General features: G+C 32.3%; 2 protein-coding genes across 6 annotated transcripts; one reads left to right on the top strand and one right to left on the bottom strand.

The window, feature by feature from the left end:
- Positions 1-635: 635 nt before the first annotated feature.
- Positions 636-2,890, bottom strand: LOC105201275 (transcription initiation factor TFIID subunit 12). 2 transcript variants are annotated; one of them, XM_011169225.3, is made up of 4 exons: positions 2,785-2,890; positions 1,819-2,250; positions 1,181-1,373; positions 636-877 (listed from the first exon to the last, which is right to left on the bottom strand). In XM_011169225.3, exons 2-4 carry the CDS (start codon positions 2,068-2,070, stop codon positions 750-752), a joined length of 573 nt encoding a protein of 190 aa, XP_011167527.1. In that variant the 5' UTR covers positions 2,071-2,250; positions 2,785-2,890; the 3' UTR covers positions 636-749. The 2 variants fall into 2 exon arrangements, with proteins under 2 accessions (XP_011167527.1, XP_039308384.1); XM_039452450.1 differs by lacking the exon at positions 2,785-2,890 and adding an exon at positions 2,392-2,565.
- Positions 2,891-4,165: 1,275 nt separating this feature from the next.
- LOC105201276 (E3 ubiquitin-protein ligase AMFR) lies at positions 4,166-22,116 on the top strand. 4 transcript variants are annotated; one of them, XM_026139364.2, is made up of 8 exons: positions 4,166-4,260; positions 14,194-14,495; positions 18,012-18,269; positions 18,508-18,663; positions 19,861-20,183; positions 20,582-20,972; positions 21,091-21,329; positions 21,569-21,764. In XM_026139364.2, the coding sequence occupies exons 2-8, from the start codon at positions 14,241-14,243 to the stop codon at positions 21,762-21,764; spliced, it is 1,818 nt and encodes a 605-aa protein (XP_025995149.1). In that variant the 5' UTR covers positions 4,166-4,260; positions 14,194-14,240. The 4 variants fall into 4 exon arrangements, with proteins under 4 accessions (XP_025995149.1, XP_025995147.1, XP_025995148.1 ...); XM_026139362.2 differs by having other exon boundaries at positions 4,170-4,614; XM_026139363.2 differs by having other exon boundaries at positions 4,172-4,273.
- The last annotated feature ends 285 nt before the right edge of the window (positions 22,117-22,401 follow it).

Genomic DNA, 22,401 nt, shown 5'->3' with positions numbered 1-22,401 from the left:
GACATCAGCTATTAGATTCTGGAATCAAAAATAGGGAGTTCTATTTAAAAAAGTTAATGTAATTTTGATCTGACCTTAGCGACGCCATACAAGGTCAAACTGATAAGGAGGTCGATCATGAAACTTTTTCCCTAAAGGGGAAACGTGAAAAGTGAAAAATTTCTCCATTCACTTCAATAGTAAAGATTTTCACTTTTCACGTTTCCGCCCTAGAGAAAAAGTTTCATGATCGACCCCAAGATCAGTAAATAAATTTTTTGAAACACTACAACTTTTGTCTAAAAGATTTTCTGGTGAAATGCAAGGGAACGGAAATATTTAGGGGTTGCCAAACTTTTTGCACACCCTGTATATATGTACGTGTGTGTGTTGTGTATATATATATTTGTTACACCAATATTTTACAAAAAAAGTTAAATTGATAAATCATTGTTTATTCGTATATATTGAAAATATTTGATTGTTGATACATAAAAAAATATAAGTTTACAAAACTTGTAATTCATATAAGCACTCTTTCACATTAAAATTTGCAATTCTTGCACACATTTTTATTATCTACATTATAATAAAACTATATAAAACAAAAAAATAATTAGCATATGTGTGAAAAAGAAATGTTATGGAAAAGATGAACATTTTTTCATAAGATGTTTATTATTAGTAGTACAATATATAGTTGAAATTATTAAAAATATATAAAATACAAGCTTGATTTTCAAAACTGATAAAACTAATTCAAGAAAAGATTAGTATTTTTTGATGGATTTTCGTATAAGAGCTAATCTTTGTTTATGTGCTTCAGTGACGGTGGCTCGTTTATACGGACGCACTTCATCTGTACCAAAACCAGGAATCCACATATTCCAATTTCTTTCTAAAAATTAAAATATTATCAATAGTATATTACATATATTTATAACAGTTTGTATAATTTTCACACAAAACAACTTTCTCAAGTTGTACTCTGGCTATATTTTTGCAGTACTGGAAATTTGTTCAATAGACAATGAGTTGAAATGACATTTGCTTCTTGATTTTGGGGAAAAGATTTGCATGAAATCTAATAATATTAAACTAGTATTTCAGCACTTCAATCTGCTTGCACTTGCAGGAAATTATTTTGAATAAACTTTTTTTCCTTGTAAAGTAAAAAATTATAGCTATTAAGATAACCCACCTAAATGTAACTGTACATCTTTAACTTCCACAGTATTGGCATGACGATGCTTAGCTAACAGACAAGCCGCGTTCACTGTTGTTTCCACAAAGTCATCTGCTAATTGTAAAAGCATCTCTTCTACCTCCTCATCCAACTGTTCGGTGGGATCTACTTCTCTTACCAAGTCTTGTAATCTCGTTTTTGTTAAAAACTAAAACCAAATAGCATATCTCTGATATGTCGATCAGTGATGAAATATTATATCAAAGGCGCAAAATCAACAAATAGACGAATAAATAATAGATAACCTATATATATATATAGATCTTGCGATAGAGTTTGCGTTGTATAACCACAACAACCCTTTCGGTTGGGTTGAATATGCGTGTCCTAGGAGATACAAAAAAACCTTGCGATAGATTTGTAAAAACGACAGTATCTCATGATTGAGATTATATCATGTCAAGCGGAAGTTCATACCAAAACCTGGGCCAGGGTTTTGGGCGACTGTCGTGAAAGACTTGGAACTTTAGCTATCGTTGATAGCGGATATCCATAGGCTCCCCAAAGGAAAGAAGGAAGGAAGGAGATTATATCGTATTGTTAAGAGTAACCTAACCTACCTACATAAGTAATTTTTTGAATTGATTACGTACTTGTGGAAAATCACTAAAAGAAGTTGGAGCGGACGATTGCTGCACTGGTTTTGAAGACTGTGGAACGTACTGAGTTTGTTGAGACTGCGTTTGCGATTGTACAGTGGTTGTAGTGCCACCGCTTTGCACATTAGGCAAAACCGGTGACGTCTGATTATTAGGTCCCACAGATTGTAGAGTTCCAAGCACGGGCGTCATATCTGAACCCGTAGTAGTCGTAGGCGTTTGAACAATAGCACTTTGTTGCGACATCCCGAGAAACGATACAAAGTCGTCAGATATTTAAGGATCTCCTTCCGTGTATATATATATTTTCTCTTCTGCTTTCTGCTTGCTGCCAGTCACAATCACTGACGGTTACCTCCTCGTGGTCGTGCCTCGTGCCATTTCGTTCTCGTAATTTTCAGTGAGCGATCTTTTATCACATCTTTTCTATTGTCGATTAATCATAATTTCACGATGCACGTGAAAAAAAATTTATAATATATTTGTCACCACGTTGTTGAAGGTGAAGAAAAATTTCAAATATCAAGCGCAATGTGATATTGATCAAGTAAACAAATTGTAACAAACTGTATTCGGAATTCCTTTCTTTCCTTTCTCAGCCAATGGATTTCGGTCTTTGCACATAGGCCTTGTTTACACCAAGCCTTTGATACGCGTACTAACTAGTAATTTTCTATTAAATTATCTTAATTTCGGCAATAAATTTAAAAAATAGTATATTAAGTTGGTACAATATGAATCAAGATAATTAAATATATGTATTATGTATACACGCATTGTCGACAGTAAGATAAATTAATAGACAGTTACGAGTTAGTACGCGTATCAAGTGCTCGGTGTAAACTAGGCCAATATGTTATCGTTTCAGAAAGACCAAATAAGATTACTTATCATAAGACCGGTCAATTAAGGTTATATTCAATAGGCCTAATCCACTACAAAATACGTTTCAGTGTTTACATCGTTATTTGTATCATTTGGTACGCGTATAGGTTTGGTACGATACTCTTGCTTGATACGTTCGTACCAATTTGATCCGGCAGTGTTTACATCGTGAGTACTAAAAATTTAGTACAAATTTGATACGAATATAGTGCTTAATACGCGTATCAAGTGCACGATGTAAACTAGGCCATTAAGTTGGTACAGTCGTGTTCATTATAGTTGCGACACTTTTTCTTAGATGCGTTTCTGAACGCGGAACTATAACGAGAGCTGAGGACATGATTGGTTCTTACTTGTGGATCCAGCCAATTACGTTCGCCGCTCGATGAGCAAGGCTACATTCCAAAAACCATCAAAGAAAAAGTGTCGCAAATATAATGAACACGACTTGTACACCCATGGAATTTGATTCTGTCCATGGGAAAATTTTCCAAACTAAGAAATCGCTATCTTTCTACATACTTACAGTTCATGATTAACGTAACAACCAATAAACTTTAGTCGTTACATTAATCATAAACTGCAAGTATGTAGAAAGTGGTGACTTCTCAGTTTAGAAAATTTCCCCATGGACAAAATCAAATTCCATGGGTGTATATACATATATTATAGATTTAGAGTATTAGTGAATAACGGAACGCAGTTCGGAGTCCTATATAAAGAGAGAAGCGACAACGAACCCCCACCACAACCTTCAGTATCCAATTGAGTCCTCCACCGCCATTTTGAGACCGCTCTAACGTCATCAAACACTAGAGTCCTATATAAAGAGAGAAGCGACATTGATGTCCGAAGCTCTGATTGGTAATCTGATTGATACTTGATTGGCTAAGCGAGCAGCCATATTGTGACCACAGCTGTTTGCAGAATGATACAAATGGTGTTTGATGACGTTAAAGCAGTCCAAAAATGGCGGTGGAGGACTCAATTGGATACTGAAGGTTGTGGTGGGGGTTCGATGTCGCTTCTCTCTTTATATAGGACTCTATGGCCGGTATTCATAGTCGATTCTTATATTTAAGATCATCTTAAGTATCATCTTAAGATGCCATCAACCAATCAGAGACCCGTATTAGCATCTTAAGACGTTACTTAAGACGATCTTGAAATAAGAATCGGCTATGAATACCGGCCTCAAACACTATTTGTATCATTCTGCAAACAGCTGTGTTCACAATATGGCTTCTCGCTTAGCCAATCAAGTATCAATCAGATTACCAATCAGAGCTTCGGACATCAATGTCGCTTCTGGCTGCGTTCCGATATACACTGCAAGTACTGAAAATCTATAGTTCACGTTACGTATACTATAGATTTTCAGTACTGGCAGTGAATTTCGGAACGCAGCCTCTCTCTTTATATAGGACTCTAGGATATGCATCTCTAATCGTGATATCAGTGACATTACCGAGCGAGCTTCGGTGGCTTCGGTCTCTTCCGAACGATGTTTCTGACTTTCTGAGAGAGTATGTGAGGTGTCAAAGCAACTAGGCAAGTTTTCCCGGTCAGTGCCTGCTTGATGTTGGTTGATGTTGGTAGGGTCAATCGCGATTGCGGGGCAGTGGTATTCCGTGCTATTTAGTGTTACAGCGAGTAGTAGGATCACAGGTGGATTGTGTGATATGTCATATCGTTGCGCGTACTACGGAGAATTAATCGTGGCGGATGTGTTTACGACAACGTGAGAGATCCCTCGTTTCCGTTCTGATCGATGCAACGCGTCCGTATTGCGTCTGTCTTCGAGGTCTTCCATCGAGATTTCGCGGCACGTTTATGATGTAGACGTCCCTCGAGACGCATCAAGCAAGCCTCGGGGAAACGCTTGAAACGGACGTTTACTCGTATGTAAGTACGACACGTGTCGCGATGAACTAGTCTCCTTTTCGCATCTTTTTGTCCACCTACTCCCTTGTTCATCTCACCTTTTCCTTTTCTTCGTTTATTGCTATATATTCGATTGATAGCCGGTGTTGGATTTTTGCGTTCGACCGGTACGTAAGTACGCGATTGTCATTGTCGTCGTCATCGTCGTCATCGGTGGCGGCGGCGACGGCAGCGGCAGCGATAGCGGCGTCAATGGTTATGTCGTGTACGTGCAATGAAACATGTTTTTGCCGTCCGCCACAGAGGGTAATTTTACTTTCGCCCATTCTTCACCCGCTCACTTTCACATCTCCACCCTTGGCCTCTCTCTTTTTCACACACACACACACGCACACACACACACGCGCACACGCACACACACACACACACACACACACACACACGCGCGCGCGCGCCCCGCGCGCGCGCACACACACACACTCTTTCTCTCCCTCCCTCCCTCCCTCCCTCCCAGTCCTTTCTTTCTTCCGCCAAGCCGATTACGCCCAACGATAAAATTACATTGATTTTCTGTCTTGCGCGAGCGTTGCGTTGGAACGCTTGTGGCTTAGGACCGGAGAGAGACATTTCGTCTTTTCACGAAATGCGTTTAACGCGTGATACTTTTTACTAAAATTTTTTCATTTTCTCAACCGAGCAAGATCGTTCCTACAACATAATTCTATCAAATTACATTTTCGGTATTATGCAAAGTTAAAATTGCGACAGATGCACAAAAACAGAAAAGAAAAGAAAATTTGACACGTTTGCGGAAAACATTAAAGATATTACATGTGACGAAAAAGTGGCGTTCCAAATATAGAAAATGCTTGAAGATGTAGTCGAAAGGAAAAGATGTTGATTGTGAAAGAAGCGAGAAAAGCAGAGAAAAGAAAGTGACGAGAGGCCGCGATGAACGATGGCGACGTTATCTCGAATTGAGTTATTGCATCGCTTAGCAGGTGCGAGACGATAAGCGGCGGCGACAAGCGGTGACACGTTCGCACGAACCCTTTTGCCGACTATGTGAAAGGCGCTTTCTCGACGTTGCGCTGCGCGCCGTTAATGTCTCAACGTTTGAGAAATTTGGCATGGCTCAAAGCTTGATACTTGTCCAAAGTCTAGAGAGAGAGAGACTAAAGAACTTGTAGAAAAGAGAGATGGGGAATACTTTTTACTAGTACGCGCCGCATTATTTGCAGCGTCAATTTCTCTCTCTCTCTCTCTCTTTGTGTTCCTAGTCTTCTTTTTGAAATAGCGACAGATCGATTGCAATTTATGCAAATACGAAGAAAAATGCGTACGTATAAGAGGCGCACTGATAAAATAAAAAAGAGTAGACGCTGATTTTCAGAGAAGTGTATAATCGGAATAACGATAATAGCGTAAGACAGACTTGTGCGTTTTGCTACTCACGTGGCGACGAGCTCATCGTGTTACGCGCAATAGGAAGATTCTCGAGTCAGCGGACCTTTTGAGGCTATTTTACATCTAGAGTCAAGTCGCAGGCTTGCTATCATTTTTTCTTTAACCAGAAAAAATTCATAAAGAAGTTTGGAAAAAGCTGTTTTTGCGATTATTTAAAAAATGAAAGGTGATGGAAAAAAACGGACAACGTTGTCATTTTCAGCGCATCAAAATCATATAGAAACGTCATTCAAAGTTCAAAGCACAAGACCACCCCAATTTTGTAGATCTGTGATATTTATTTTAATATTGTAAAAAACTATTTTTGTAATGTTAAATAAAATAAAAATATTACTTAAAAATAAAAAAAATGTGGAAATTTTTTAACGGCTTCCCATGCAAGTCGTAATCTAATCTAACCTAACCTAACCTAATCTCGCGTTGCTGGATCTCTGCGGATGATACGAACTGATGCCTGGTGATGATCTGTAAATACTTTGTGTTACACATGTACATACGAGTATATCAAGTTAATATATGTTATTGAAAAAATGATACATAATTAAAGTATATTATTTATCTAAACGTGTATAAAATTATATTTTTTTACAAGTACGACTTGGATGGGTGACCGCTTGGAAATTTCCGGAAAAAATTTTTGAAAAAAATTCTCGATTTTTTATTTTAATCCTTAAACACATAAGTGAATCTGACAGATCTCACATGAAGTTTTGAACGCTTGCTGTGTGAAGACGAAATGAAATAGGAAGTTCGGACTAGGACGTAAAAAAATGTTTGAAATCTCCTTTTTCGATTGATATGGTTGAGCAACTTTTTTGATCAACTAGAATTTGGACGGCACGGCAACAAAATTTTGTTAGGGTCAATGAGACCCATTTAGTGTATGAGTAAAACTTTTTTGTGAGTAATTTTATGTAAAAAAACTGAACAAAACATGTTCAAACAGATCTGTACGCGTATGTTACTCTGTCTAAAGTTAAACTACTATGGTGTCGTGAAAAAGAGGACTTCTGCGTAGGGTCTGAAATATATTATCAAATATATCAATTTTCAATTTTAAACACCTTGAGTTAATCAAAAATATCTCATATTTGTCTTGTTACCTAAGTATATTTTTTATCAGAAATTGCAGTGATATAATTTGTTTTTGAAACTATGACTCTTTAGCTTTAAAACGCCGTATTGTAAAGTTCTTAAAAGTTTTTTGTTGCAAAGATATGATTTAAAAAAGAAAAGTGGATTTTTAGACACCCAAAAAATACCTCCTATTCTCCTTGTTGTATAAGTTATACTTTTTAAAAGGAATGACAATATCATAATTTTTTTTGAATGTACAACTTTTTAGCTTTAAAACGCCGTATTTAAAAGTCTTTAAGAGTTTTTTTTTATTGTGGAGATATGATTTTTTAAAGCAAAAGTGGATTTTTGAACAATTTCTTATTTTTGCTTAATCGTTTTTTTTTTATAAAACTTTATAATAAATCATTTTTCGACAATGTCGATTATGCAGTTACATTTCTGAAATCCTGAATTTTTATGTGAAAAAAAAAAGATTGTTGAAAAATGTTGATTGGAACCAAAGTTATAGCTTCTTAAAGTTGAAAAAGTTTTTCAGACCCGAAAATATGTTTACGTATTTTACGGGATCGGTGTGCTTAAGGGTTAAAGAATTAGGGTTAAACATTTTTACTTTTATTTTATTTAACGTTATGAAAACGATTTTTTACAATATTAAAATATTTTTTTTATGAAGGTTTGGGAACTTGTCCGAACTTGTTTTATAGACGTCTGGTGGATCTCTTTTGTACAAAAAAAGGATATTTGATGTCCAAAATAAATGTCTGATGGACATCCATTGGACGTCCTTGTGCTATCTGAACTCGATGTTTGCTGCGTGCAGTCTGAACTAAGATTTAAAACCTGATTGAGAGCACGTTTCATGCAAAACGCTTCGTAACGAAAGTAGAACTCGTATGATTTTTAAAAAAATTATCAAGTCAGGGAAAGCAACACGTTGCGAGCAGATTTGGAAAATTTTTTGTATAAAATGGACATTTTAAAAATATCCAACATATAGTACTTTATACATTAAATAACGTACGTTTTTAAAACATTTGTATTAAGTCCATGGATGTTTGGACCAAACTGAAACCAAATCTGGATGTTCAATGGATGTTCTGTGTTGTCTGGGAACGAATAAATATTTTGTAATATTTATCAGTGCCTAACGTATAAAGCTATTACAGTTACTTATTGTTCCGGAAAAAAGAATCAAGACGTACGTCTGTTGGGTTGTACAGATGAAAAAATGAGTATTATAAAAATCAAAGTAACTAACGGAGCAAAAAAACTCTGTTTTTTATGGTAAAAAACGATATTTTTGGCAAATTACTAAAAATAAGACATACAATTTATTTTTCTGTTGATATTGTGGAAACGTTTTAAATACATATAGTTGATACGTTATTTTCGATATTAATATTTATTTATAATTTTAATTTTTAATTTGTTTTTTCAAATTGAAGCGGAATGTCCTTGCGTTGTGCGGTGCTAGTTGATAATGCCTTTTTAAAACTATAATGAAGAATAAGAACAAAGTCTGCCCTGCGTCTGCGCGCAATGCATACTGTTTTACTATACTTCTTTGAAAACAGGCTTTAGAGAGAAAAAGAACTTCGTGCCTCGATTATTGAAGTGATAGGACTCCCGTACGGAATTCGGGAGATCCAGGTGAGCGGATTTCGATAGCACACGGGACCGATGCACTCACAGCGGCCAATGCCTAGAGTTTTTCCGTTGGTTGGGTTAGATATGTCAAGATGATTGGTTGGTGGATGATTGATTGGCCATCGCACGGTGCGCTATCGGATCCTGTCCGATCTAGGTTAGAACCTTGGCTGAGGTGTTATTTTTTTGCAATAAAATTTACAGTTTTTTTGGAGACGGGGGATGTTATATATACTTCTAAAAGCACTAATATTACTATTCTGGCTTCATGACTGTGTTTCAAGAACGTGTGTCCGACGAATATGCGGTACGCAGTTTGAGTTGGAAACTGTAAGAATTAAAAATTATTATTTACCAAGAATTGTTCTGATTTACATAGATCTTCTATTTTTTGTATTTAAAAAAAAACTTTGTCTCAAGAAACATTTCTGCGTTGGAAATTGACTACTAGGAAAAGTTATTGTTAGTTTTAATTGTTTTTAATTAAAAATTTATAAAGCAAATAATATTTTGCCTCAAATATTTTTATTTTTGTTTTATAATAATTTGTTTTATAATTTTAATTATTATACTACATTTTGATTATGTGTTTACACTTTTCTTTATAGAATTCTTTTGAATAAAAACTGAATTCCAGAACAATAATACAACGTTAAATGTCAAAGTATGTATATAGCCGAGTAAAAAACTTGACATGGCCAGAGTAAACATCTGTGTTTTATTGAGTTTTTTTATTTAAAGGTCCTAGTTTTTTTTTCAGCCATTTACATCTCTAGTTTGATGTCCGATATGTAATTATTTGTAGTTGAATAATTTTGATGAATTTAAATTAATTAAGACTCAAAATTAACAAATATAATATAAAACGGGCAAATTAAGGTGCGTAGAAATTAACAAATTATTCTTTTAAAATTTTTTATTCTTTTGAGTACATACGAATGATGTTTCGACTCTCTTTGTTGTAGGACTCTTCTTTGCTGAGTAGGACTTCAGAGTCTAAACGTCATTTATATTTACTCGGAAAAATAAAAATTTTAGAAGATTAATTTGTTAGTTTTTATTATATGCACCGCCCACACCAACCGCGTTGATTTTAATTTATCTGTTTTATATTATTATGTCTGAATAAAATTTTGTTTGTGGCTTAAGTCACAAATTATGGCTTCTGGGTTTGAAAAAACTTGGGTTAAAAAAAAACTGGCTTAGTGGGGTTTTTCGGGTTTTTCTGGATTTTATGCGTTTTTATTTCTTATATTCTACTAATGATTAACAAAATTTGATTGATAATTTTATTATGAAATAATTTTAGTTTAATTTATTCACTTTATTTATTCAGTTATTTATTCATTTAATTTAATTTGTTAATTAATATCATAGACGTACATACATCTATATAAGGGGTGCTAAATCGAATCTTTAAATCTGTATTTTTTTATTAAATTTATTTTTTTTCCATAAAAATGATTCTATTATGAGGTCTTAAAATGTTTGTTATGTATAGCAATTTTTTAATAAATTTGTTAAAGAAAATGGAGTTTTTTAATTAATTAATATTTGAAGAAAGATGAAAATTAAAGCAAAAATTACTAAAATTAAACAATTTTTTTAATTTTCTAAATATTGAAAAAAATAGAAAATGTTTTATTGTGTATAAAATCTCAAAATATTTGTTACTTATGTAGATTTTATGTAAATATTTTCAAGAAAAGTTTTTTTGAAAAAATCATAAATTTTGTATAAGGGAGACCAGGGCTGTTCGTTAGATCTTTTTCTCTTTTGTGTCTCCTGAGTCCTATATTCATTAAAAAAAAAACATGGGATGGTTTGAAAGGTTCAATTTTCTCTTTGATAATGCCGGTATAAATAGAACATGGAAATGTACTTGCTTTGAAGTATATATAAAAATATCGACTAATGCCAAGAATTACGAATAGCCCCAAGCCCGGAGTAATTCATAACTAATCCGGGAATATCCCGAAATTTGTGTTTTAAGTTGAAAGACTGTAAAAAAAGCTGTTGTTAAGACTTCTTTTTATTTAAAAAAAGATATAGGTATACAAAAAACAAATGCAAACATACACGTTCGCATGTCCTTTTATGCCATTGGTGTGACAGATTTCCTAACCTCATAAGTGTCAATCTTTAACGCTTTATAACTTTTTATCTGCTTAAGAGCAACAATTTTATATTCATATTCATGTTCTCTGTTCTAAAATATACAGTATTATCAAGTTTGAACTAAATCAATGAAAAACTTTAGTTTATCTCAATGCTTAACTCTGCGTAGCGCAGACGTTCGTAACGTAGCCAACGTAAGGTTAGAGTTGTCCATAGGCGCTGCAATCAGTATTAACGAATCGCCCCGGTGCTCGGTATTACGAATAGCCTCAACATCAACTGTGCGCATTATTGCGTATGATCGACAAAATTAGACATCACACAGCAAAAAATAAACACGAAATGTTTTAAATACATTCAAATAAATTCAACTGAACACGATACATTCAAAGTTTTCAAAAAAACCTTATTATCTAACTTAAATTTCGAAGAAATGCTGACTATCAGAAATTACTTTGACTGTCGCAAAATACATTTTTCACTACTGCGATTTCAATATGACGCCGTTGCTAACAAAACTTTGTTAGCAACATCGTTACATTAGGACGTGTTTACAGTATTTAAAGTAAATTTTTAATATGTACCCATAAAAAGATATTTCCAATTATCGAATTACACCGTTTAACGATTTGCTCCGGTCTCCCCTATTATAATTTAATAAATAATTGAAGGAAAAATTTATGTAATTTTTAATAATTTTACATAAAAGTGTATTTGAAGATAAAAATTTTACTTTTTGTTTGTTTATTCTACAATTTATTAAAGTAAAGTTATACCGAAAATTTTTTAGTTTTGAAAAAATCCAGAAAATTGAAAAAAATGCTTGAACCTTGTATGACAATTTTGATTATTATTTTGAATATTTTGTTATGGTTGCGTTCGGAAATTACGATATATTGTTTATTTTATATTAAATTACATTTATTTTTAATAATTTATGTTAAGTATTTCATTTGGATTTTTTGAGTAGATTTTTTAAGTGGGTTTAAACCTTAAAAGGTTTTTTTAGGTAGATACTCGGTGAGTTTTGTTAGGTTGAAACCATCTCGGCAAACCTTGCTTCTAACGTCGTGATCAGATCGTACCGTTTCGTTTTATATCTTGCTATTTAGGTATTCGCTGAAAACTTGCGATAACTAATCGGATACTTTGAGGAAGAGATAATTTTACGGAGTGAAATTATAAGTGTCTCGATGCCTCGGTGATCGCATAAATCGATTATTATTTTTGTAATTTTCAAATTGTTTGTTTCGGAAATGTAACGAATGAAATTATTCGTTGTACGTTTCTCCATTCCTTCTCCTTCTTCTTTTTTTATAAGTAAAGTATACTCTTCTTTAGTTCGTGCTACAATGCAAATATACTGAACACGTTGTAGATCGTATAGTACGTCTAGCTCATATAGAACATTGCGTAGAATTGCTGTTAAGTATAACGGAGCTTGCTGCGTAACGCGACGGCGACGTAGCCTATGCGACATGCATTACGTGGCGTGATGCAGAACCGCCGAAGCGCGGTTAATGCGCGACGTGGTTTCGTCGCATTCGATATCGCGCAACTATGCACGGCGATAGATATGCGCCACGTTTCGCATCGAATCGTGATTGTCATTACCTCGAAATATGCGAAATACATTACGCTTTTAAATTGTCTGTTTTTCCCAACTGGAGGATGATAATTCTGAGCTTTATTCCAGGACATCAAATTTTCTTAAAGATATTCAATTTTGATATATCCAAACAATACAAAATTGAATATCTTTAAGTCTATAAATCTATACTTGTTATCGATTATCTTGTATATAAGTATATGTATATGCGCCGCGTTAAAAACGTGTCGAGATTTTATATTAAGAGGTATTCTACTGTGTCGTGCTGTTTTTAAGTCAATTTTTAGGAATTTTTTTTCTTTTTTGGGAAAACAATAAATATTTTTAAACATTTCGTTTTGCCCTTTATTTATAACTTTGTAGATAAAATTTATTACTTTTTAAATAAAAAGAATTATTAATGGAGAAATGATATGTCTAATTTATCTCTTTATCTATTGTCTCCGATCATTCGTGATTCCGGATAATGTGCAGCGTTCGATTCTCGTCGCTGCAGTTCCATAAATATTTGGAATTTTTATAAAATAACTTTGCAGGGATATTCTACGGACTAGGTAAGAATTAAGAATATGCAAAACAATTTTTTTCATTTGTGTGATCCGAGACAATAGAATATCTCCTTGAGTTCAGATCAGTGTTTGCCATTATTTAAATAAAATTATCTAGATAATTGTCCAGATAAAAACATTGTTTTATCTTATTTTTATTTAGACTATATTAACGTATATATTATATATTTTTATCTTAGATAAATAGAGTGTTATCTTTTTTAAATTATCCTAGGTGAAAATAAAATATCCTTAGCTTTATTTTTCACGTTAGAGCCTTTATTTATCCTAACAAAAAAATTTCTCATAATGATAGCAACAATGTCCCGAAATTTATTGTTGATACTGAAAATGTATAGTATATATAATACATAAGTTCAACTATAAATTTTTAGTATTGGCAATGTATATCGGAACGCAACCTAGATTGCACTGATCGGTGGCAGTGCAATATAGAAATTGCTCCAAAACTCGAAAATTTTTACAAGCAATTTTGTCATTCATTATACATACATAACATATAATGTGTGTTATATATTCCTTTTCAACTTTTAATTATTTATTTATTTATTTAATTTTTTATTTCTTATTTAAATTCAAGAAAGAATATTTTTTATCAGATTAAATTATTTAAATAACTTTTGTTTTTAAAAGATAAAGATTAAGAAATAAATAAATAAAAATATGAACATATAATTTTAAATCTTAAAGTGTTTTTGCTTACTGACGGTGACATCTAAAAATTATCTACATAAAACCATGTATAATTTTATCTTTTATTTAAAGATAAATTAAAATTAAATTACCATATCCAAAAATAAATATACATATAATTTATCTTATTTTTAGCTAGATAATTTTAAGTTATCTAAGCGCGATACTGGTTAAGACTGATAATAACGGAATGTTACTATAATACTAGACAATTAATAAATGTCACGTTTTTTCTTTAATTTTATTCTTCTATTTTGCTCTTTTAAATTGTTTTTTTCTATTACACTCGTTTTCTTACGTATAGATTTGTTTTTTATTAAAATTATTTCAAAATTGTCCTAAAATTTAATCGCGAATGAGCGTGTAATGTATAAATTTATTGTTCCAAGACTGAACACAATTTATATTTGATTACAGATTTAAAGAGTGTTTTAGCAAGCAAAGATTTCAAAATTCTTCCAATCATGCCGATGGAATTTTTGGAACGGTTACCGATTCCGAATCTTCGGTTGTATACCGCCATAAGCTTCACCGGACTGTCTTGTTCGCTATACTATGCCTCTCAAATAATCAAGGACCCTGCTTGGAGAACGAATCACACGCACGTTGATGTGGCAACCCAATCTGGAAACGATATCGATCTGTCTGATCCGAGAAGTTTTGGCACGCATCTTAAAGAACTCTTGGAATGTATGGTGGTAGAACCTGTTTGTGTCTGGGTATGTTTATTTAAAAGCTAATATTGTATATATCAAAATATTATATATACATACGAATATGTATAGAGGAAAGGACGGGGGTTGTGGAATATCATTTCGTTTTTTGATAATAACTTGGTAAATATTAACGCGACACAATAATTCTAACCACCACCCAGTTTATTAACTACAGAGTTTTAATATACCAAATATCCTACAGAAGTATATCGGATATATAAAACGAACGTAATTTACAATTTACCGAAGAGGAAAAAAAGGATGCTTTGTGGAATATTAACATCTAATGTTATGAAAGATACTTTTATTTATAAAGAAAAAAGTTAATGATCTTTTAAATATAAATAAGTGTCACAAAGTAAGGTTTTATCAACATTTAATAAAATATATTTTACTTTTAAAATATATAATATATAAAAAAATTTTTTTTTTACATTTTTTTGATGTAAAAATTTTTTAAATAAAACTTGGAACTTTTAAAACAAGTTTCTTATTTCCAATAAACATTATACAACATCTACAATGAGATTGTTAAGTCGCAAGAGAGATGCACATGGCGGACAACCATATTCTACAACCATAGCCCACATGTAACATGACTTTATTTGTCGAATTTGTACACGCATTAATATTACGACACACATTAAATTCAATTACATTACTTGAAAATGATATTTAGGCCTTTAAATTGAACTAAAGTTAAAAATTAATAGGTAACATATATTTCTCAAAATTACGTAGAGAAATTTAGCTTTTATAAAAAAACAGTGGAACGCTAATAATCTATAACCTACAATCCTACAATGTCTAACGTCTAATAGACTGACTGTAACGAAGTAATTTTAACGGTTGTTCTTAGAATTCAATGCAAATTATACGAGATATCATGATATTTGATTACCTCGGATATATTCCACGACTGCTGTCCTTCCTCTATATATAGATAACAGATGCATGTAAGAATACGCAGTTAAAGTGTAAAAGATTCTAATAGATAAGTTTTATGTTTATTTCATCTTTTCATTATCAAATCCATTGAAATTTTCAGCTTTGTATTAAAGATCGTACGCTTGTACATTGTAAATATTAAAGAATCAAATTTAAACTAAATTTCTCGAGTTAAATAACATTTTGTTAGTTTTAGCTTCTGTGTGTCGAAATTTATTCTTTTAACATAAAATATGTAGTTGAAAAAAAAATTTTATCTAATCAATTTATTTCTATGGTTAAATTACTTAGTTTTCAAGTTAGTAGTGTCTATTAATGTATGCACCTAGTAACTAATAAATTAAATTTGAGTCAAATTTAATATTCTTAATTAACTTGTTTAATTTCACTGTTTTAGTTAAATTGACGACATATCTTAATATACTACTCAATTACAGGAGCAATGGCGACCTATAAGTTTAAAAATAATTTAAGCTGGTTAGAATTTAACAGTGATTATACGAATGTTAGTAAAAATATAGAGTTTTACGATTCTGTATTATATAATTTAGTTGTCTGTCTAACAGAATGATGTCATTAAACAAATTAAAAGATGATGACGAGTGATTGGATCAATAATTAATACATATAAATCGGACCAAGATTCATGTAATTTTCAATAACAATTTTACGTAACAATATTGATGTATACATTTACGATTGTGATCATAAATGGAATAAATGGAATAAATTGATTCGTTTACGCGATACTTGTGCGAGATATACATTTTTTTTAAGAAGAAAAGAAATTAAACGTTTGTTGCTTATTCATGATAGTAGTTTGTGGCAGAATGCTTACTTTTTTTCCTTATGACATTTCGCGTTTTGTTACAAGTATATGATAATTACGCAACTATTACGTCTAGCTATTGTTCCTTTCGAATAAACATCCTAGTTGTTTTTTTGCATTGTGCTGTATATATGTATATATAATTGTTCACTGTAGGAAACTCATATCATTTCATGTTCGCATCCGTGTTGCATAAGTATATTAATTACACATTTTAGGTTACATATAATGCAAAAAAGTTGCATCTCTCTCTCTCTCTCTCTCTGTCTTCTTATTAAATAACTGTTTTTTAAGATTAACATTTCGATTATTGCATTTTGTCATCAGGTTATACAATTATTTGTCTTACAATAAATTTAGTAATTAATATAAACAGATTAATGTTATATATATATATATATATATATATATATATATATATATATATATATATATAATACTGAAAAAGTTACTTAAACATTTATTTGTGGAATATAAATTTATTTTATTGAAGTGAATCTTGATTTGAATATTGCGACATTTTTATTATTTTTATTAAATATTTTACAGAAATAAAATTTATAGAATTGTCATCACAATATTTTGTCATCACAATAATAATTTTTTGTAACCAATAAATATCGAAGAAAGCACCCATTAACATTTGTTTGCTAATATTTCGTTTTTTCCCCAGTACAAGTTTTATAAATTAATATCAATTGTTTTTTAATTATGTTTTATCGCTTAGTTGTTCAATTATTTCGGCAAGATTGAAAGTTTAGAAGATAATCCAATGTTAGACGCAATATTACTATTTTTCATTATTACAATTAAATATATTATGTATTTAAGAAATTATGTTGTTCCATGAACAAAATAAAATTATTGAAGACGTTTAATTTTATTATATTGTGATACATATAATGATAACAAGAAAAAAAACATAACCGTTCTATTGTGACGCAATTTTGCAACAACTGTTCTCTTATTCTTATATTGATATATATATAACAAAGTTTTTCAGCACTTTGAATAGTTGCATCCGTGTGTTTCAAAATAGTTGGCGAGACATTGAAACAGAGAATGTTTGAGCCTAAAATTAAATGACCTTTCTATCTGGCCATTTGGCAACGATTAAGCACTTATTTCGTCTATAATCTGTCACCTGTTTAAAGTGCGCGTGTCGAAAAACCTTTATTTTATTACAAGATATAACGAATAAATAATTTGGATAATCCAAAATATGCATAATTTCTATTTTTCAAATATAAAAATTTTGATTACCATTGTTAAAAAAGAAATGTATTAAATCAGATTTGTATAAATTATTTTTCAATTAACAAGTTTTGATAAAAATGCTTTAAATATATTTGTAATTCAAATTACGTTATATCTTTTTCATGTAATAGTATAATATATAAGAAAGAAACATATAGGCGGGCGGGCGTGCGTGCGTGCGTGCGTGCGTGCGTGCGTGCGTGCGTGTGCGTGCGTGCGTGCGTGCGTGCGTGCGTGCGTGCGTGCGTGCGTGCGTGCGTGCGTGCGTGCGTGCGTGCGTGCGTGCGTGCGTGCGTGCGTGCGTGCGTGCGTGCGTGCGTGCGTGCGTGCGTGCGTGCGTGCGTGCGTGCGTGCGTGCGTGCGTGCGTGCGTGCGTGCGTGCGTGCGTGCGTGCGTGCATTTTACTTTAAGCTGTTTTTAATTTCTGTATAATAGACTAATGGATTTCACTAATATATTACAATTTCTTTTTTTATGATGTATAGACTTTAATGAACATGGCATACTGCATGTTGATTCTTCTTGGTAAAACCATCCAAAAGCTTGTATTTGGTGAGCTGCGTGCCTCAGAAAGTCAACATTTGAAAGACAAGTTTTGGAATTTTATTTTTTATAAATTTATCTTCGTTTTTGGAGTTTTAAACGTACAATACATGGACGAAGTTGTACTCTGGTGGGCATGGTTTATGGCACTCGGCTTTCTGAGTCTTCTCAGTCAACTTTGCAAAGATCGATTTGAATACGTGAGTATGACGAAGAGCAAAAATATATGCCCAAAAGAAAGTTTTAAACAATCAAAATGAAAATCTAATCATACGACTCTTATATGATTTTACATGTTACGCAGATGTGGATAAAATAAAATAAAAATTAAAAATTAACATTTGTTTTTGAAATATTTTTTATCAGAAATATTTAAAAATTAACAATTGACAAAGTATCATCTTTCAAGAAATATAATGTCTAATTTTTTGGTTCTAGCTGTCCTTTTCACCCACCACGCCAGGATGGAGTCATGCGCGACTTCTCGGATTGTTGGCCGCAATTCTTGTGCTATCCTTTTTCATGCTCTTATTCTGCATCGCTGCAGCTTTCTTCTTCATATCTTTTAATATTTTTGCTTTTATGGCAGCTGAGGTAAGCAATGTAACAATAACTCAATTATTTTTTGATATCAATTGTGTGGTCGTCATCAACTAAAACTATTGAATTTTTAATATCATTTAACACAATCTATACGAGTTCTTCAAATTAAAAGTCTTGATTAATTCAGAATTACATTATGAGTTAAGAAGATTGATAAGATGCAATACCTTATTTAAAATATAATTGATTTTTGGGAGCTTTCCAGGTATTACATTGTGTAATGACACAGTCTTGTAGCTGGAAAGCACCCTTTACGTATGGTAAAGTCGCCTGTTATGGGATAGGTTCCTAATATGAGCGATGTTTCTGTTACATTAATAAATGCATGTGGTTGGTACCGTTATAAACTTATTACACTTGAGGTGAAATTTATTTAGTAGAAAATTCGTTATTAGATTATTCGTGCAATCGTTAAAAAAAGTTTTTTTGAAATAGGATGTTGTCAAGATTTATTGAGATGAGTCTTTAAACTTTGTTTATTATAAAATAAACAAATATTTTATAATAAATTCTACATACAGTGATAGAGTAAAATTGTATCAATAGAAAAATATGGAATGTGATAATTTGATTAATTATAAATATTAGATTTAGTGATCGTGAAACCGCAAAGCATGGAACTTATAATATAAAACACTCACAAATTCCTATTTATTATTGCATATTTTGACTTTAAGAGCTTTCCAAAATGCTCTCAAGTTTTTCATTGAGGATTTTTGAATTATGAGGCTTGAAAGTTATGGCTTTTAGCATTGGCACTGAGACTTTAAAATATCTCGAAGAGGATAAATTTTGGAGAAAAATGTTACGTAGAAAAGTTTTTGAGTGTTCAAAGAGCTATTTGATCGGTTATCAACTAGATTTTGAATCTGGAGCCTAATTTGAACCTAATAAGGTTCAAATCGATACGATCCATCTCATATAAAGAAATCTTTGTGTTTTATATTAAGAACTCTCTTTTTTGAATTAGTAAAATTGGCAATTTAGATAAAAAATTGCATATACAACAAAATATAACTATTATTGGTTGCTAACTTTTGGCGATAAAGCTTAAATATATTTACTGTGTGATTTGGATATAAAAATAGAATTTAATGGTATAAATTAAATAAATTATAAGCCTTTAAAAAAAAACTATCTTATAATAGGCGACTTTACCCTAATAATTTTTTGTTTCAATTTCCGCAGTGTATTTTACTCGGAGTCCGTACGATTCACGTCATGTTGCGTTACGTGATACATCTATATGATACTCGTGGCGCTGGTACTTCTGCACAACGTTCTTGGGATAAACGTGGTCCCTTGACCTACTATACGGATTTGATATCGGAATTAATTGTATTGGCAGTTGATTTTTTTCATCATGTTCACATGCTTCTATGGAGTAACATATTTTTGAGCATGGCATCGCTAGTGATATGTATGCAACTGAGATATCTGTTTTATGAAATACAACGGAGGATCACGAAACACAGAAATTATTTGGCTGTACTAAATCATATGGAACAAAAGTACGTAATATATATTTATATACTATAATTTGATGCAATGGTTTTAGTATTTTAATTGCATTGTTCTTACTTTGTAGCATTTGTATATTTTTTTATATTTTACTTATTTTTATTATCAAGTACGTCATATTATGTAACATATTGAAAATCCACAAACACGTGTAAAATGTTTTACATATATATTTGCATTTTATTTATTTTATTTTAGGAATCTTATTATTGCAATTTTTACGAAAATTTACATTTCGGAAATTCAAACATTAATTATGATTTTCTTTGTTTTCATTTTTTTTACAAGGAAAAAATTTTAAAAGATATAAACTCCTTTGTAATCGCGCATTAAATTACAATATATCGTTAACTGTTTTGAAATAAAAAAAAAATACTTTTATTTCTAGTTATCCAATGGCTTCGCAAGATGAGTTAGCAGAGAACTCTGATAACTGCGCAATATGTTGGGAGAAGATGGAAAGCGCTCGTAAATTACCCTGTACGCATTTGTTTCATAATTCGTGTTTACAATCCTGGTTAGAACAGGACACATCGTGCCCTACTTGTCGATTAGGTTTGAGTATGCAAGCGAATCACAGAGAAAACACTCCAGAAATGCCTCCCGAGCCACAGACTCCTACGAGAAGAAATGGTAACCATTTCTTCCTTTTTCTCGATGCATCGAGATACGTATCTTGGTTGCCCAGCTTCTCTGTCGAGGTCTCTCATAACAGATTACGTGGTAACATATCTACATTGGCACACACTAATTCCCAAATGGATGCTATGGCGAGACAGGTAACTTTTATTTTATACACATATGTATATATATATGTACAAAAAATCTAAACAAATTTTAAATTTCTTATAGATTTTATAAAAGGAAAAATTTTATTATACAAAAAATTTTTATTAGGTACAACTACTTTTTCCGCATTATTCTCGCAATGTAATCCTAGAAGACCTTAGAATGACTCGATCTGTTGAATGGACAATTGAGAATATACTCGATGGGGTATTAACTATACCACATCATTTAATCGAAGAACCGCAAGAAGAATCCGTCCCACAAATGCAATCGACTATGACAAATATGCCCAGCTCTTCGATTCAAAATCCATCGGATCCTAGATTCGATATTCCTTTTGCCGATAGGTAAGAGAAAAATATTAAGGAGACGAAATATTAAAGAATTATTGTAGCATGTAGGAACGATGTCTCATATTTGTATTTATTGGTTGTTTTGTCTGGAAGTATAAAATTGATTTATTAAGAATCTTTAAAACTATAAATTGAGATGAATAATTTGTTGTGATATTGCTCGTATTACTAGATAATCTAAGACATTATTTTCTCATAGGTTATGTAGAAAGATATTACTTTTTTCTTTGTAGCGGAGAAGAACCTTCGAGCCTTGGTGGCCGTTTCTCGAAATCATCTGCTGAGAGAGAACTTATACTTCAACGACGAAAAGAACATATGCGATTAACAGCACGCAGAAGGTATTTGGAGAGACATCGGAAAATGGAGATTGATTCGACAAATTCGCAGATAACGAATATTGAGGACACTGAAAATATTGCATCCTAGAGACCCTATCGGTCTCTATTGCATTCTAAAGACACACAACACACATACACACACGCGCGCGCGCGTAAATACAAGACCGATTAAGAGGATGCTAAACCTAAAGCTGAACTTTCTTGACGTCGGTACTGCAGATCATTTTTCGATCGAGAGTAGAGTAGCACGTGGTCGTACGCGGGGCGTAGGGTAAGGGGGAATGCTAACACCAGACTAGTGCTCTTTGTCCATCACATAGATATTCCTTTGTTCTTCGATTGTAGCGCCATCTGTGAAAAGACCTATCAACTATTGTTGCACACAATCACTGCTCTGCTTGCCATAGTTTACGTGCGTTAAGCGAAATTTGTAGGGGAAAGTAGGTAAATTGCACGCACCTAAGGGAAATTTATCGCAGTGAAGTGATTTTTAAAGTTGAAATCGATACGAGTACAGAAATAGAAACTTTAAACATTTTTTATCATTATGTATTGTCATATTGAACAATTTTTTATTTGGTAATGCTATATTCAGCAAAAAGAAGCAAGTGGTTAAACGAAAAAATTTCTCGGGCCTTGGGTAATTGTACGTGCGGTTGGATAAATGGACGCGGAGGAAAAATGAGGTTATAGCCCATTCTTTTAACTACACTACACTGCACTAC

Source organism: Solenopsis invicta, chromosome 8 (assembly GCF_016802725.1).
Source record: "Solenopsis invicta isolate M01_SB chromosome 8, UNIL_Sinv_3.0, whole genome shotgun sequence".
NCBI classification, from domain to species: Eukaryota; Metazoa; Arthropoda; class Insecta; order Hymenoptera; family Formicidae; genus Solenopsis; species Solenopsis invicta.
This window is presented reverse-complemented; position numbering and strand designations above follow the sequence as displayed.